Source organism: Amphiprion ocellaris, chromosome 4 (genome assembly GCF_022539595.1).
Source record: "Amphiprion ocellaris isolate individual 3 ecotype Okinawa chromosome 4, ASM2253959v1, whole genome shotgun sequence".
Taxonomy (NCBI): domain Eukaryota; kingdom Metazoa; phylum Chordata; class Actinopteri; family Pomacentridae; genus Amphiprion; species Amphiprion ocellaris.
Genome location: NC_072769.1, coordinates 4,536,194 through 4,553,492, shown reverse-complemented (window position 1 = coordinate 4,553,492; position 17,299 = coordinate 4,536,194). Strand labels below are relative to the sequence as shown.

The 17,299-nt window shown below is 39.6% G+C and overlaps 1 protein-coding gene across 1 annotated transcript in view; it reads right to left on the bottom strand.

The window, feature by feature from the left end:
* Positions 1–13,015, bottom strand: part of LOC111570659 (glycine receptor subunit beta-like) — a 34,630-nt gene extending 21,615 nt beyond the window's left edge. Inside the window, exons 1-3 of the mRNA XM_023273548.3 lie at positions 12,808–13,015; positions 3,663–3,792; positions 780–886 (exon numbers count right to left, since the gene is read on the bottom strand). Of these exons, the coding sequence (XP_023129316.2) occupies positions 780–886; positions 3,663–3,792; positions 12,808–12,826 (256 nt within the window). The 5' untranslated portion in view covers positions 12,827–13,015. The remainder of the gene's footprint in view (positions 1–779; positions 887–3,662; positions 3,793–12,807) is intronic.
* Positions 13,016–17,299: the final 4,284 nt, after the last annotated feature.

Here is a 17,299-nt window from a genome sequence, read left to right as displayed (position 1 = left end):
ATCATATAAAGACACAGAATGACAAAAGACACACAAAATAACTACAAAAATTGCAAAATGACCACAAAAAGACCTAAAATGAAAAACAAAAAATATCTGTCACGATTATCTCAACTTAATAAAAAGAACACAATCCAAATTGTGTCTGAATAAACTCATTTTATTATTGTTTAGCTAATTAGAAGGTGGTTGGTATTAAATTCAGATGGTTATTTAGTTGACATTTTAGTGATATCCAGTCATTTCTTATTAATAAGTGATTGTTTCCATGATAAATAATTATGGAATTTGTAAAGACATGATCATAATGAACATTTTAATAAAAATGTATGCAAGATATATCTCATGGACTTCAAAAGTCCCTCAGTTATAGATTGACCTGGACAATTTTTGAGTAATTTTGGACAATTGTCTTGTCATTTTCAACAAGTTTTATGTCAGCTTGGATCTTTTGTCATCATTTTGGATCATTTTTGTGTCTTTGGGATAATTTTTGAGTCATTTAGGACAAATTTCAAGATATATTGCAAGATATATGGACTTCAAAAGTCCTTCAATTATAGATTGACCCAGTTTGTAAAGGGTGAGGATATATTTTCTGAAATTACAAATTGTTAGATTAGAGTTACATATTTCGCTTTGAAAACAAAAGTCTATCTCATCCACAAAAAGTCCGTGGCGAGACTTTAAAAACCCATCAGGTTTCAGAAAATAAATTTTGACTCCTGATGAACAAACAATAATGAAATCGTCGGTGTTTGTATAAAGTGGAGCGTTACCTTGAAAGTTCGGCCGTATTCTCGGGTCATAGCTGACCATTAAGCGGTTCAAAATGTTGGAGGTAGAGTTAGCAGGAACCTGGGCCAAATCCTCTGGTGATAGCTGACTGTAAATAGAAAAATATCACAAGTGAATAAAGTGATAGATGACAATAATTCATGTCCAAATCCATAGTAACTCATGCTGAACCTGCTCCTGTGCAGGTTATGTTCCAGATAACAGATCAACACGTATTCAAACAACGCCTACTGGCCAATCAGTTCTCTTGGAAAATAGCGTCAGTATCTCTAGATGATCCCATGGAGCTAGCTGTTCAGATTGTGAGAGGGTCCTACATGATTGCAACGGTTTTTAGAGCTGCAATTTCAAAAGCGGTTTCATTGTTGTACATCTCTTTGTTTAGCAATAATCCTTAAACAGACTTGGACTTGCTGACTTTTGTTCTTGACTCGCTCCCAAGATCATTTCAAACTGCCAGGGACAATCTTGTGTTGCATTATGAAACCTAAACTCGGTCATTTAAAACCTATAACTAAGAAACTTACACACAATTAAAAGTATGGACAAATGGAGACATTAATGACCCTATAAACCCACATTCATCCCATCTGTCATTTAAGCTTTTCTTCATGGCTTTTTGACTGCATCAACACAACCAGACAGCTGCGTCGTTTCCAGCCTGTATTGTTAATTAATCGGAATAATCAGAATGACTTAGATTGATCCTCCAGTTCACTGCTTGTGCAGTCGACCGGACAACTGTAGATCAGCCTACATCGTTTATATATGTGTATATATAATGTTGGAGTTTATCTCTGAGAACGACAGCGAACTCCAATGGAGAGCAAGTCCCCTGCACCAGAGACTTTCTGCTGTGGTTCATAGTCCAAAATGTCTTTACTACCAACATGATTCCTGAGAAAACCCTACAGGACTGCTCTTCTAAGAAAGAAGATTTGAACAACAATTTGAAAAAGAAGGCAACCAGGAGGGGGAAGCAGGAACAGGATGCAGTATGAGCAAGATTGAAAAGGAAGAAATGGAAACAATGAGCACTCTCCACAGTCATCCTGGCCAAAGTGCTCTTTTTGTGCGATAAAACAGACGAGCTGTCAAAGCCACCACCTCCAGCTTACAGGCAGCCTCTTCCTTCCCCTCCTTTTGCAGACCATTGGATGGGGAGTGGTTCACCTGCAACTCATCTACCTTCACCACAAAAGTCTGTCTCTGACCACTACCCAACGCCGGACTGTTGAACTATCCCAGTTAGTTTTGCTCTTGGTCTTTTTCCGTGTGCTTATCCTGCATGTTAACCCGTTGTCTCTTGAGCTTCAGTTGTCCACCAGCATCCTCCGCCTGGATTCCATCTCCACCTTCAGCCCGACAACCGCTGCCAACCTGGTTTTCTCCAGACGCAGTCTGGATCATCACAACCACGTGGCCCGTTCACCTGCCCTAGATGACCTTCCACCATCCCACATGCCTTCCTCAGCCTGCACTGCCTTACCCTCTCTCCCTGGTGAGGCTGTCAGCTAAGTTTTCTCTGTGCTCTCACTCGGTTTTAGTTTGCAGAGGACTGTGGATACGACTGCAGGGATGCACCGTATTCACAGATTGGGACGAACTCCTGGCATCCTTCAGCAACAGTGGACACAGCGTCCTCATACATCTACTTCTGTGTGGACAACATCATTCCACTAAAAAGGGAACAACCTTGCCTAACAGTAAAGTCTGGACAACAAAAGAGCTCAAGGAAATTCCCAACAAAATGAAAAGAATATTCTATACTGGCACTGAATCTGAAAAATGGAGGTCAACAGGGAGGTAAAACGTGCCATAAAAGATGCTAAGGTGAGACTGCTGTGAACACCATCATCCACAGGACCATCCAGGTGACAGATAGCTGCCCAGCATCCCTCCCCAGTGACCTCCACTCCTCTTCCAGATTTCAGACAGACAACACCACCCAACTAGATGCATTCACCACTCTCAGGTGGGTAGAGCCCAAGAGAACCACGGGGAACACATCACACAGTCCAGTCAACATCAGTGGACGTCTTCAGAGCAGTTGGGAGGCAAGTTTCAGCTCATGTTTCAAAGATCCATGGACAGCATAGTTCTTATTGTTGAAGCTGCTCTGTTGGTTGTTAAATCATTAGGGCCCAGACCAGTGTGAGAACTCCCAAAATTGATTTTTGGAAGGGCTTGGTGCTCAAAATCTCAAAGAACTTTGTCTCAAGTGTGGTGACTACATGTTTCATCTACAGAATTTGTTAGCCGCGTATAACATTGCAAGACTTAACAAACAAAAAAAGCCTCTTAGAGACATATTGTATACTGAACTGGCAGTCAAACATCATTTTGGTGCAGTTTTTACCATTTACAGACATTGTACTTCAATTAATTGCTTTTAAAGACGTGATCAGGTCTTCAACAGAATCCACCTTTTCATTCAAAACAGCCATTAATTATGCTTAATATAATTTAAATGAGTAAGGAGGTCATTTATTGAACTGTTTTTGGCATTTCTATGTTGGCTTCATATTTCAGCTTTGGAGGTTGCTGCTTGGTTTTATACTCGGATATTGATGCATCACGCTCTACAAGCTTCAGCAGATGTCTCTTTAAACCTTCAACCTCCAACAAGAAGCTGTTCTTTACTTCTGTGTCCTGTACTACACTGTAAGACATTTCATGTTATGTCCACGCGCAAATCTAAGTTCACCTGCAGCCTCGATCATTATTGTGCAAAACTGTATATGTATCTGAAAGAATCTGCATCGTTCGGCATCATGGTGAAAAGAAAGATGAAGATCACATAGACAGTAAGAAAAGCATACTTTAAAAACAACATATATGGAGAAAATAGTACTTTTACTCACGATGGACAGACGACTTGCTTTCCTTTCTTTCCCTTCTTTGTAGATTTTCCTTCTTTGCCTGCGGTGAGTTGCCAATAACAGAGAACAAACAGCAGCAGAATCACTGGCCTCAGTCCAGCAGCCATGGTGCCTGAAACAGTCACATCTTAGATTGAGAAAATGCTTTGTGTAATAATACAATAAAGTATAGTAATACAAAACTCAACTACTTAGCTACTTTTAGGAAGCCATTTGAATTTTTCCTGCAACTAGCAATGATTATAGAGACTTTTTGGACAAAACTTCATGAGGTCTTTGTTGTAAGGTCTTTGATGGCATCCAGACATTGGTTCGTTTCATGTTCTTGTTCCTCACATCTTCATTCAGACAGAAATGACAAGAAAATTGCCCAAAATGACCCAAAAATTGTTTAAAATGACTAAAAAAATGATCCATAATTACAGAAAAATAGTCCAGAATGACATGAAATTTGTCCGGAATGACATGGAAATGATCCCAAAGACACAAAAATGATACAGAATGATGAGAAACAATCCAGACTGACATAGAACTTGTCCAAAATGACTAAAAAATTGTCCAGGTCAATGTATAATTGAGGGACTTTTGAAGTCCATTTGATATATCTGGCAAACATTTTCATTAAAAGTAAAAAAACTAATCTTTTTATGTTCATTATGATCATGTCTTTACAAATTCCATAATTATTTATTATGAAAACAATCACTTATTAATAAAAAATGACTGGATATCAGTAAAATGTCAACTATGATACCAAAAGTCTCGTAATTATATACTGACCCTTTCAGAATGACTTGAAAATGATCCATAATTGGGGAAAATTAGTCCAGAATGACATGAAATTTGTCCTAAATGACTCGAAAATGATCCCAAAGACGCAAAAATGATCCAAAATGATGAGACATGCACTCTGGCAAGTCTTTAATACTGAGATCAGTGTCTCCAAAGCGACAGACTTCTGAGCATTTATGCACAACACAGCAGCAGTAACTTCATTTATTGCTTAGAATTATAAATCATCTATGACATGACTCTGTGTGGGGACATAAACCCAGGACCTTCTAGTTGTGAAGCAAAGGTGCTATTCACTGCACCACCAACTAATTAACTGAAATGAAGACAGACACATTTCCTCAACACATTTACTGAAGATCAACTCAACTATAAATACTCTGAGGAGAAGGAGATGACACACACTCCATAATATCCTTCCATCAATTAGCTATACTTGTTTTATTGTGTAGAAGAAGTTCACTTGGGGCGGCATCCTATCCCAGCTGACACGGGGAACATTGTCAATCCAATGTTTTTTTCTGTTTTTGCAGTTTCTAGTTCTGATCAATTGTGTAATTTTGGTGGTTTTTTGCCTTTCATACCAAGATTAAGTGCTGTACATTAGCCTTTAAATATGGAATGGGCTTCCCAAGAAAACTCTGACTTTAGATGGTAAACTCAGAGTTTTTGGCTCATGATTGGCTGATCAGTCAATCATCTGAATCAGTGGTCACTTTGAATGAAGTATGCACACGGCTAATGAAAGAACATCTTCATGTTCTAATGTTCTCGTCACGTTCTAATGTTCTCGTCATGTTCTAATGTTCTCATCATGTTCTAATGTTCTTATCATGTTCTAATGTTCTCATCATTTTCAAATGTTCTCATTGTGTTCTAATGTTCTCATCATGTTTTAATGTTCTCATTGCATTCTAATGTTCTCATCATGTTCTAATGTTCTCATCACGTTTTAATGTTCTCGTCACGTTCTAAAGTTCTCATCATGTTCTAATGTTCTCATCACAATCTAATGTTCTCATCATGTGCTAATGTTCTCATCGTGTCCTAATGTTCTCGTCACGTTCTAATGTTCTCATCATGTTCTAATGTTCTCATCTTGTTTTAATGTTCTCATCGTGTTCTAATGTTCTCATCATGTTCTAATGTTCTCGTCACTTTCTAATGTTCTCGGTATATTCTAATGTTCTCATCATGTTCTAATGTTCTCATCATGTTTTAATGTTCTCATCACATTCTAATGTTCTTATCATGTTCTAATGTTCTCATCATGTTCTAATGTTCTCATCATGTTGTAATGTTCTCGTCACATTCTAATGTTCTCATCATGTTTTAATGTTCTCATCGTGTTCTAATGTTCTCATCATGTTGTAATGTTCTCATCACATTCTAATGTTCCCATCATGTTCTAATGTTCTCATCATGTTCTAATGTTCTCATCATGTTCTAATATTCTCGTCACTTTCTAATGTTCTCGTCATGTTCTAATGTTCTCGGTATATTCTAATGTTCTCATCATGTTCTAATGTTCTCATCACATTCTAATGTTCTTATCATGTACTAATGTTCTCATCATGTTCTAATGTTCTCATCATGTTCTAATGTTCTCGTCATGTTCTAATGTTCTCGTCATGTTCTAATGTTCTCGTCATGTTCTAATGTTCTCCTCATGTTCTAATGTTCTCGTCACGTTCTAATGTTCTCATCATGTTCTAATGTTCTCGTCACTTTCTAATGTTCTCGTCACGTTCTAATGTTCTCGTTAGATTCTAATGTTCTCATCATGTTCTAATGCTCTCGTCACTTTCTAATGTTCTCGTCAGGTTCTATTGTTCTCGTTAGATTCTAATGTTCCCATCATGTTCTAATGTTCTCATGTTCTAATGTTTTTGTCACGTTCTAATGTTCTCATCACTTTCTAATGTTCTCGTCACGTTCTAATGTTCTCGTTAGATTCTCATGTTCCCATCATGTTCTAATGTTCTCATCATGTTCACTGTATTTTGCAGAGCAATGTTTCTCTTCTTTTCTTCTCTTCCCTCCAGCCCTTTCTGTTCTGCCGTTGCTGCTGGGTGTGTTATTCTTCCTGGCTGGCTTCCACCTGCACTCTATCAAGTAATGGATCATCTGTTTCAAAAGACCTGGCTGGTAGATTTTTTTCCACTCCTTACCTCAGGTTGTTGATGCATATTTAGCCTCTGTCTTACATGTTGGCAAATTCAGTCATAATTTCTATTTGCTTTTGTGCTTCTTGAAGGTGTTGCTCCAGACTTCCAGACAGTGAACAGAGTAGATGCAGAGAGGTGTGTCTGCAACCCTCATCATTAACATCTTAAGGGTTGTGATATTAAACCTTTAAAGGCTGGTGTAGCAGCAATGTGGGAAGCAAGGAGCAGGGAGAATGAATCAAAGCTGCTTCATGACTGGACAGGAGAAGGGGGCTTGTGACTACCTGACTCCCTGCATGCCTGAACCAACACAAAGTTCCATTTCAGACAGCACTCTACATCAGATTTAATCACTGATTTGAGAATGATATGCACTGTGTTTGCTCCAGACCAAGTTGGGCAAGCAGGACAGTCCCTGAGATCACAAACCCCCAAAACTTACCTTGCAATGAAATGGACTACACACTGCAAAAAATGCCCCTCTCAAAACAAGAAAAAAAAAAACTTATTTCAAGGAACTTTTACCTTGAAATATGTGAAAAAAATCTGTCAATACAACAAGTGAAAAATGGCTTGGGACGATTTCTTGAAGTAAGATATGACATTTAGAATTTTGAGATCTCAAAATTAGCTGGGAAAACTTATTTTAAGCTCTATTTTACCAGGATTGTCAAGCTTAGGGGTCTTAAAATAAGCCAGATATGCTAAAAAAAAAAAATTAGCAGTTATTCACGTAACCTCCTAATTTGAGATGTATTAACCCTCCTGCTGTCTTCACTTACGGGCACCAAAAAATATTGTTTCCTTGTCTGAAAAAAATGCAAAAATTCTGCAAAAAAATTCAAATTTCTGAAAATTTGCAAAACCTTCAGGAAGAAAACTCCAATAATTCCTTAAAAGTTTGATTTTAAAGAAATCCCCCAAATTTGGCAAGAAAATTCTTGTAAATATGTTCCAAAAATAAGTAAAAATCTTAAAAAAAAATCTTAAAAATATCTAAAATGATTACAGATATATCAGTAAAACTTCTAATATTTTCTTAAGAACATTCACATAAAAATCAACCAAATCTAGCGAAATTCGCTGGATTTTGATTGATCAGAGATTTCTCAAAAATGTTGAAAATGTGGACATCATAAGTTTCACTGTGAAAATATTTTTTTTCCCCACATTTTCAAACAGGCCCGCAGGACGACACGAGGGTTAAACTTATTTTGAATTTTCTTGTAAAATTCAACTCAAAACAAGATCATTTCAAGATTGTTTGACTTAACAAGATATTTAAGATGCATCATCTTAAAACAAGTCCCTCCATCTGCTGAAATGTCACTTGTTAAGTGAATTTATCTTAAATCAAGTGGGATGAGACATTTTGACTAAAAATAAGACAAATAGACTTGGTAAGATTTGGAGTTTTTGTGGTGCATGGTTCACTCTGGGAGGAAAACTTCACCTCGATGGAACTAACAGAGAGCATGAGGCAGAAACAAACCCAACAGTTTGGACAGATTGATGCAAGGAAGAACAGCTGCATGTACACGGGATTACTTCACTTTGCTGAAGTCTAAGGTACTACAACTACCCAGCAGAAGCCCTCCATGCGTTCAAGACAAAGACGTAGATGGTCAGAATTCTTCCCATGCAAGTGTTTGACATCAAGTCAATGGATACGAAGAAGGGCGTTCAGACAGGACTTGTTGATGTTGTGATCGCAACAAAACCATCAGACCCTGGAGGGTTAGGGGAAGTTGTATCAGTAACTGTTGGTGCTGGAGTGATGGTGACTGTAAACAGTGACATCTCTGTTTGCTTGGCAAATGGAGTCTGTGGCATCTTGACAGGGATCAACCGCACTGTGGCCCCTTTTTGACCAGGCTGGGTCCGGTTCTAGTTCAGAGCCAGAGCCTGACTTAGCACCAGTTCTTTGTGTTTCCACCAACTAAGCACAGGGCTCCAAAAACTGGTGCTTTTCAGGCACCAACTCTAGTACGTCACAGGCTGGGGGCGGGGTTACGGTGGCCGACGATCAACGGCGCAAACACAGAACCACCACTTTAAACAACCAAGCAATTACTAGTATTAGTGTTTGGTGTTAGTGTTTTGAAAACCAGTAAATATTGATGCCAGTAGCGTGGTGGTGGATGTGCCCAGACAACAGCTGACCTCTGCCTTGCAACTAACCTTAAGACCACCTATAAAGATAAACATAGATATTATCATCAACTTATTGTGTTTGCTTACCACTGTGTAAAGGATGCAAACACAGTCAAAGGTAAGTAGCAAAGCTAAGGCTAGCATGTTCACTCTTAAGAATCAAAACATCTCTGACAATTAGCTGTTTTCTCAAATGTAGTCGCTGTTGCCTGTGACTACGATGAAGACAGGTAGCTGCTAACAGTTTGATTATTTGTTTCTGGATGGCAGTGTAGGCGTGCAAAGTCAGGAACAGCACTTACGAACGTTGTTGAACGGCTACACATGCAGGATGTACTGACGTTTTTCGGTGACGCAATGTTGTGGATCTAACTTGGCTCCTTGCCAATGGAAAAGCAAACCAGTTCTTAGGAGGCATGAGATTTGAACCAACCAAGCACCGAACTAGCACCTGGTTCTTGTTGATCAAAAAGGGGTAAGAGACAATGGTGTACATGCCATCCTCGTGAAATTTGAAAGTGAACGTGTTAGCAAACAGGCCATTGCTGACAGTCAGTACAAGCACTCCTACCCTGGAGCAGTACCTATCAAACAGCAACATGTACAGTTCTTCACTGGAAGGGACAGACGATCAGTGGAGGCAAAACAAAGTCCGTTTCCACTCTCACTGGCAGGGGTCTGCAACATTCATGAAGTCCAAGGGAAGACGCTGGATCAGATCGTTGTCTCCATGCAAGGACACAGAAATTTCACCCCAAGCCAAAAATCTGAATGGTCTGTTTCTCCTTAGATTCAATGCAAGTGCCATCTGGGTAAACCTATCTGTACCCACAGGAATATAACGACTCTGGCTAGAGAGTGCATCAAATACCCAACTAAATGATGTACCAACTACTTGAACAGCCAGTTCCTCAACATTAGATCTTACTTGGAACACCAACAAGACCTGAAAACAGACGAGCCTAGCTAACAGTAACTCGTTCTATGATAGCATTGCTAGCAATATGGGCCCAAAGAAAGTACTCACAGCAGAGGAAGGCGATGACATTAAGAGGTCGTTGGAACTTATGACGGATGCTGTCAAACCGCATTCAAAATAATTGCAGTATCAGAAGCATGGATTAATACTGAAAAAAGAATGGACTTTGAAATGGATGGATATGAATTTAACTGTATAAACAGAAAGGACAAGAGTGGAGGAGAAGTGGCTTTTTATGAGGACAATGACTTGAAGGTAGTAGAAAGTATGACAACTGTTACTGAGAGCTTATCAGAATGTATAACAACTGAAATCTGTAAAGAAAAACCAGGATCAAGTATTGAAGCATTTAAGGACTGGGTGGAAGAAATGTTTTCGAAAGTGAATCAAAATGAATGCGTTAAAGGATGACTTAATAGCACTAAACTGGGAAACTGTATATAAAGAAAAAGATCTAGAGAACACATATAATACTTTCTTAAGAATATTCACATCATTATGATAAAAACTGTCCAATAAAACAATATAGCAGAAAAGAAAAACACAATCGACAGATTAACACCCACTTGAGTAGAGTTTTTGATCTCTCTAACCACATCTGAAGAGGATCTAAAACAGTTCAGTCATTCGTTCCTATTAATGGAGTGATTTAAATACAAGCAGAAAGATTATGTAACTATATAATTACACCAATGTAGTCAGTGCCGGTGTCTAATCTGATCACGTCCCAAGCCTAGTCGAACTAGCCTGAGTGGCAGATAATAGTCTGACAGATTAGTAAGTTCACGATCATTCAAGAAAAGCCCTTAATGTCATTTCAATCAACCATGAACAGCAGAACTTCTAGCATCGCTGCCAATACCAGATTCGGGTTTGGTGAAGTCTGACCAACATATATCGGTCCAGAGGCCCCAAGGTAATAGTAATGGAAATGCTGTATTTAAAGGAAAGCATGAACTTTTTAGGTTCCCTCCCTTCTGATCCACTTGCTCAGGCATATACTGTTCCAGTCTGAAGGAACGTGTCCATTGAGTCGTTTTTACATGCGAGGCAACGGACTGTTTCCCAATATTGCGCGCTTGATAGGAATATCACTAGCAGATCACATTACAGGTCCTTTACCTTCAGTCCTGTATTAGCATTGGACCAACATGGCGGAAACAGTTCAGCAAGAAGTATTTCAGAACACATCTGAGGTGAGAAATAAGTTATGCAGTATCTGAATCCGTCCTCCTTTTAGTTCAACAATGGCTAGTTTAGACGTTTTACGAGCCTCTGCTTGACACACCTCATTTGCATGAAGTTGATGTCTAGACTGTTATGCAAATGAGATGTGAGCAGCTAACAGGTACCGTGAAGCCCAGTCACTTGAGACGTGACAACCACAAGGTGTTTCACTTGAACTGAAGGCATTAAACTGACGGATCCTGTCGACATGTACCATCATAGTGCTTTTCCATTAGCACTTACTCGACTCTACTGGGTTTGTGAGGTTTTCCATCAGGACGTAGTACCTGGTACCAGCTACTATTTTAGTTCCTACAGGGCCGGGGTTCCCAGCGAGCTGAGTGGAGCCGATAATGTGACGTCTACATAGTGCAGGCCACTGATTGGACAGGGAGTGATGACACACCAGAGCGACTCCTTCACCAAAACCACTGAGTGTTTGGTGACTTCGAGAAACTTTTCCATTACTTATCCCATTGGTGGCAAACTCACCATAAACAAACAAGTACATGTTGAAAGTAACATTGTTGTCTCTTTTATGCAACAATAAGCTAGCTAGTTAGCCATCAATGCTAACTCCGTGGGTGGGCCGCCATGCTATGACGACTCCACCCACAATTAGGTCTTACTCAATGGAATGGAAAATGACCTAAACCGAGTTGAGTAGAGTTGTCGTTTTGTGTTTCCCTTTTGTCTCACTTGTGGGGTTTTTTTGTTGCTTTGTTTCTCACTTTTGTCATTTTGTATGTCATTTTTGGAATATTTTGTCTTGTTTTTGTTTCTTTGTCTTTTTTGTCTGATATGTCATTAGTACTTTTTTGTCTCATTTGTGTTGTCCATTTTTTTGTTGCTTTGAAACTTTTTTGTCAAATTTTTGTCTATTTTTTGTCCCGTTGTTTCTCGCTTTTGTCATTTTGTGTCTCATTTTTGTAATATTTTGTCTTGTTTTTGTTTTTTTGTCTTTTTTTGTCTGACTTGTCATTTGTCTCATGTTTTTGTCGTTTTTGTCATTCTGTGTTGTCATCCTTGTCACCCTTTTTGTCTTTCTTGTGTCGTTGGTCTATTTTTATTGCTTTCTCACTTTTGTCATTTTGTGTCTCATTTCTGTAATATTTTGTCTTGTTTTTGTTGTTTTTGTGTTTTTTGTTTGATTTCCATCTCATGTTTTTGTCATTTTAATTCTCGTTTTTGTCATTTTGTGTCTCATTTTTGTAATATTTTTTCTTGTTTGTTGTTTTTTTTGTCTTTTTTTGTCTGACTTTTGTCATTTGTCTTATGTTTTTGTCATTTTGTTTCTCGCTTTTGTCATTTTGTGCCTCATTTGTGTAATATTTTGCCTTGTTTTTTGTCCTTTTTTGTCTGTTCGATCATCAACCATTGGTCTTTTGTCATTTTCGTAATATTTTATCCACCCTGGAAGTTAGCTCAGAAGCAGAGTCATTTAGTGTCGGTGGGGAGTACAGATTGATGGAGGTGAGGGGGATGGGGGGGATACTGCGGCGTTAGACTACTACACTGTCGGGATACGATGACACAGCTGGGTGACGCTGCTATAGTCACACACACACACACACACACACGCACACGCACGCACGCACGCACACACACACACACACACTCTCTCACTGCAGGAAATCTGTCACAGTTCAATTCCAAATTCAAGTCACTTCCACCACAGTGCAGCGAAACAGCCTCTCCAGCAGGTCTGCTCACAAGGACAGGACCAGAACTCCCTCTTTCTGCCCTAAATGCACATAATGCCCCCCCACAGCTGCAGAAAACATCATTTCATCCATGTGATTCTTACCTCTGGTCGGGTGGATCATCAGTTGTGCTGCATTCTGGAGATTGGAGTCGCTGCGATGGTGCTTCGGCTGCAGCCAGACTACATGTCCTCCTCGTCCTCCCTCCCTCTCTCTCTATGCGAGCTGTCCAGTGTGTGTTCCTTTGTCTGCTCTGCTCTTCTACTCTGTTCCAAGTTCCTCTCCGGCTGCCAGCCTGGGGGGAAGCAGAGCTGCACTGTTCCTGACTCACAGCTCGTTAATAGGCTGCTTTTTACTGACGACTTTACCAAGACGGGCTCAAATAAGGACTGGATGTTTCTATTCTAGTTAGACAGAAACAGGGAAGAGACACAGGATAGGCTTTTACCAGGATGGCATTTAATGAACTATCTTTTTACAAAACATCATGAACAACCTGGAATTTCATCAACAGTCAGCCTCAGTTTATCATTTCCACATTACAACTTCCAGATCACAGAGTGTCTACAAAGAAAAACAACATTTAGTCATCTGGAACTGAACCATAGAGGATTTACTGGAGGATCAAAACAACAAACAAAGACAAAAAAAAACCCAACAAAAACAAGATAAACTGTTACAAAAATGAGACAAACAACAAAAAAGACAAAAAACAACAAAAACAAGACAAAATATTACAAAACTGAGACATAAAATGACAAAAAATGAGACAAACGACACGAAACAAACCTAAGAAGATAAAAAAATGGACAAAATTGTTACAAAGCGACAAAAAACTGGACAAACGACAAAAATGAGATAAAAAATTACACAAATGACAAAAACGAGACAAAAATTACATAAATGACAAAGAAAAAGGAAAGGCTTTTAGCAGGATGACATTTAATGAACTGTTTTTTAACAAAACATCATGAACAACCTGAAATTTCTGAAGAAAATAAGTTCAGTTTCATCAGCATTCAGCCTCAGTTTATCATTTTCGCATTACAACTTCCAGATCTCAGAGTGTCTACAAAGGAAAACAACATTTAGTCATCTGGAAATGAACCATAGAGGATTTACTAGAGGATCAGAACCACAAAAGTCAGACAAAAAAACCCAACAAAAACAAGACAAAAAAATTACAATACGGGGACACAAAATGACAAAAATGAGACAAACGACACAAAACAAAACTAAAGAGATAAAAAAATTTGACAAAAAAGTTACGAATTGACAAAAAAACGGACAAACGAGACAAAAAATTACACAAATGAGACACAAAACGACAAAAGAACAATAAGCAATCTAGTATTTTACTTTATGATCAAAACAACTTGTTATGGTCTAGAAATTATATTAACAACAAAAACAAGACAAATTGTTACAAAAATGAGACACATAATGACAAAGTGAGACAAAACAACAAAAACAAGAGACAAAGGACAAAAGTCAGACAAAAAAAGACAAAAAAATGAGACAAAATATTACAAAAAAAGACAAACAACAAAACAAGACACAAAATGGCAAACAAGAGACACAAAATGACAAAAAACGACATGAAGCAAAACTAAAGTGATAAAAAAATTGACAAAAAGTTACAAAGCGAAAAAAATGGACATATGACACAAACAAAACCAAAAATGACAAAAGCAAGAAACAAAACGCCAAAAAAAGTAGACAACACAACCGAGACAAAAAAAACACAAAATGACAAAAATGATGCACAAAACAAATAAAGCAAAAAAAGACAAAAATGAGAAACAAATGACAAAAAATGAGACAAACAACACAAAACAAAAAAATGAAACAGAAGTACAAACACATTAGTAGTTAGCATGACTCCTGTGTAATTCTACAAAACAAATATTCTTCGTTTCTGATCAGTTTGATGTAATCTTATATAGGATATATTACTTAATTACATAAAAACAGAAAGAGTAAAATGACAGAGTTGAGAAATAAAGAGGAACAAGAGTGAGAACAATTGATGTCAGATTCCTGGAACAATCAAATGATGCATATTACTCTGGGACAAGTGTTTCTCAGGAGATGTGAACTAATTGGTTGATTGTTCTCTGGTTCTGGCTTTCCTTTTGTCTCCTAGTATTTGTAATATTGGATGTTTGCTTTGCTTTTGTTCTGGATATACAGTCAGGTCCGTAAATGTTTGGACATTGACACAATTTTCATCATGTCTTCTCTATACACCACCATGATGGATTTGAAATGAAACGATCAAGATACGTTTTAAAGTGCAGACTTTCAGCTGTAATTTGAGGGTATTGACATCCACATCAGGTGACCGGTGGAGGAATTACAACACAGTTTAGATGAACCCTCCACCTTTTTCAGGGACCAAAGTAACTGGACAAACTAATATAATCATAAATCAAGTTGTCACTTTTAATATTTGGTTGCAAATCCCTTGCAGTCAATGACAGCCTGAAGTCTGGAACCCATAGACATCTCCAGACTTTGGGTTTGGTCCCTGGTGTTGTTCTACCAGGACTCTACAGCTGCTGTCTTTAGTTCCTGCTGGTTCTTAGGGCATTTCCCTTCAGTTTGTCTTCTGTCCCACAGTTTAATCTGGTGTTCAGCAGGACATTTTCAGGTCATTCTTGTTTAAAGGTTTTATCTCCCTTACAGGAAAGGCCCCTCATCCTCTCTAGTGTTTTGCTGCTGGGTGCAGAGTATAATGTAAGTGCCGTGGTGAGCGGCATCACATTGGGTTTTATACCTGCTCCTCTTCGCAGAATGCATATTCAGACTAAGCTGGTTTCCTTCTGGTAGGTGTCCAGACTAGTTTCCCAAATGATGGTGTAGATTTAATTGTGGGGAATGAACATTGTTGGTTTCAGGGTCTATCCTGGGGCTGAGGTTGTTGCCAGATCAGTTTCTGAACCTGTGCAGGACGACATGGCCCGTAGTCATCCTGGGAAATCTGCTGGGAGTGTGTTAACCAGAGCAAAGGCCCATGAGCAAACCGAGAAGGTAGGTTGCCCCCTGCTGGTCGGATGGTGAGCTGCCCTCCAAGGAAGCCGATACGGTAACTGCAGCTGTTCCTCCTCCTGCAGGGTCCCTACCTCTGATCCATGAGCCATTCATCAGTGCTCAGAGAAGTGATCTCTCCTTAGCGAAGTGATTCAGGTGGACTAGGGAAGTGAATAGTAAGTGTGATGGTGAGCGGTCAAGGGATGGTTCCATTCTGGTGACTAATGGCGCTTTTCCCTTAGCACCTACTCGGCTCGACTCGGTTTAGGTCATTTTCCATTACATTAAGTACCACCTCATCACGGGTGGAGTCGTTGTAGCACTCTGCAGATGTCACATTATCGGCTCCACTCAGGTCGCTGGGAACCTCGGCCCAGTAGGAACTAAAATAGTAGTTGGTACCAGGTACTACATCCTGATGGAAACCCTCACAAACCCAGTAGAGTCCAGTAGGTGCTGGTGGAAAAGCGCCACAAGTGTTGGTCTTGTTGCCCATGCCCAGTTCTGCTCTCACTGCTCATTTTTCTGGTCCGTATGTTTTAGACAGCAATGTATCTGATACAAACTCCATCATCTGAACACCTCATCGCAGGAGGAAAACTTGTTTTCGTCACACTGACATGTTGAAATGCTGAACTACAGGTTTGAAATTAAGCACAGAAAATGTGCTGTCAATGTATTGGCTGATGCTCTGTCCCGTGAGTGAGTCCTGGCATTTAGATTAGTAGATTGTTATAATTAGCGTTAGACTTGTGTAGAGGGTGATCAAACAGACATGTTTGTTCCCATGGGAGGGGGTGTTGTGTTCCTTGGTGTGGGTTTGTGTTTAAGCAAGGTAGATTTTGATAGATGACAACTCTCATCCACCAGGTCCTCAGGTGGCGGATAGAGGAACGGCCCTCAGATATGAGGGTTAGTTGTGAAAGCAGTCCTGGACCAAATGGCAGGCTGCCCTTTGGCAAGGCATAGCACCCACCTGCCACCCATGCAGGCTTACACGAAGCAGGAATGGTGATAGCATTGGTGGATGAACATCAGTAGACAGATGTTTCAGTCACTGATGCCTGTCAAATGGACCAACTGTCAAAAGTCAACAGTTAGGAAATTCTACCCCCTTCAGAGGGGAGCTACTGTGATCGTCTTGGCAAGTCGTCACAGTATTTCTGCTACTAGAAATTCATGACGGCAACCAAAACGAGAGTATTCAAGGCATCAGTGGAATCCATGAGGGTCCCACCAGTCGAAGTAGACTGCAGAGGATTCATAGACATCTCGGCATCCACGCTTCTCCAACAGATGGGAGTACACGGGGAGGTGGCAGGCAATCAAGGACCTCTCCAGAGCTGCTGAAAAGGGAAGTAAGTGGCTGTGGATAAAGAGAAAGGACTCCACCTGGGCCTTCAGGTGAGTAGATGGCATCTAGGAGGTGAACCTGGGATTCACTGCTGAACCCTCTGGAGGTGTCATGGGCCGATCAGCGAAACACCGAGGAAGGAGGATGCTCTCACCCACTGGACCATCCCACAGTCTGAGATGTCTCATGTATGAAAGAAGGGATATCAA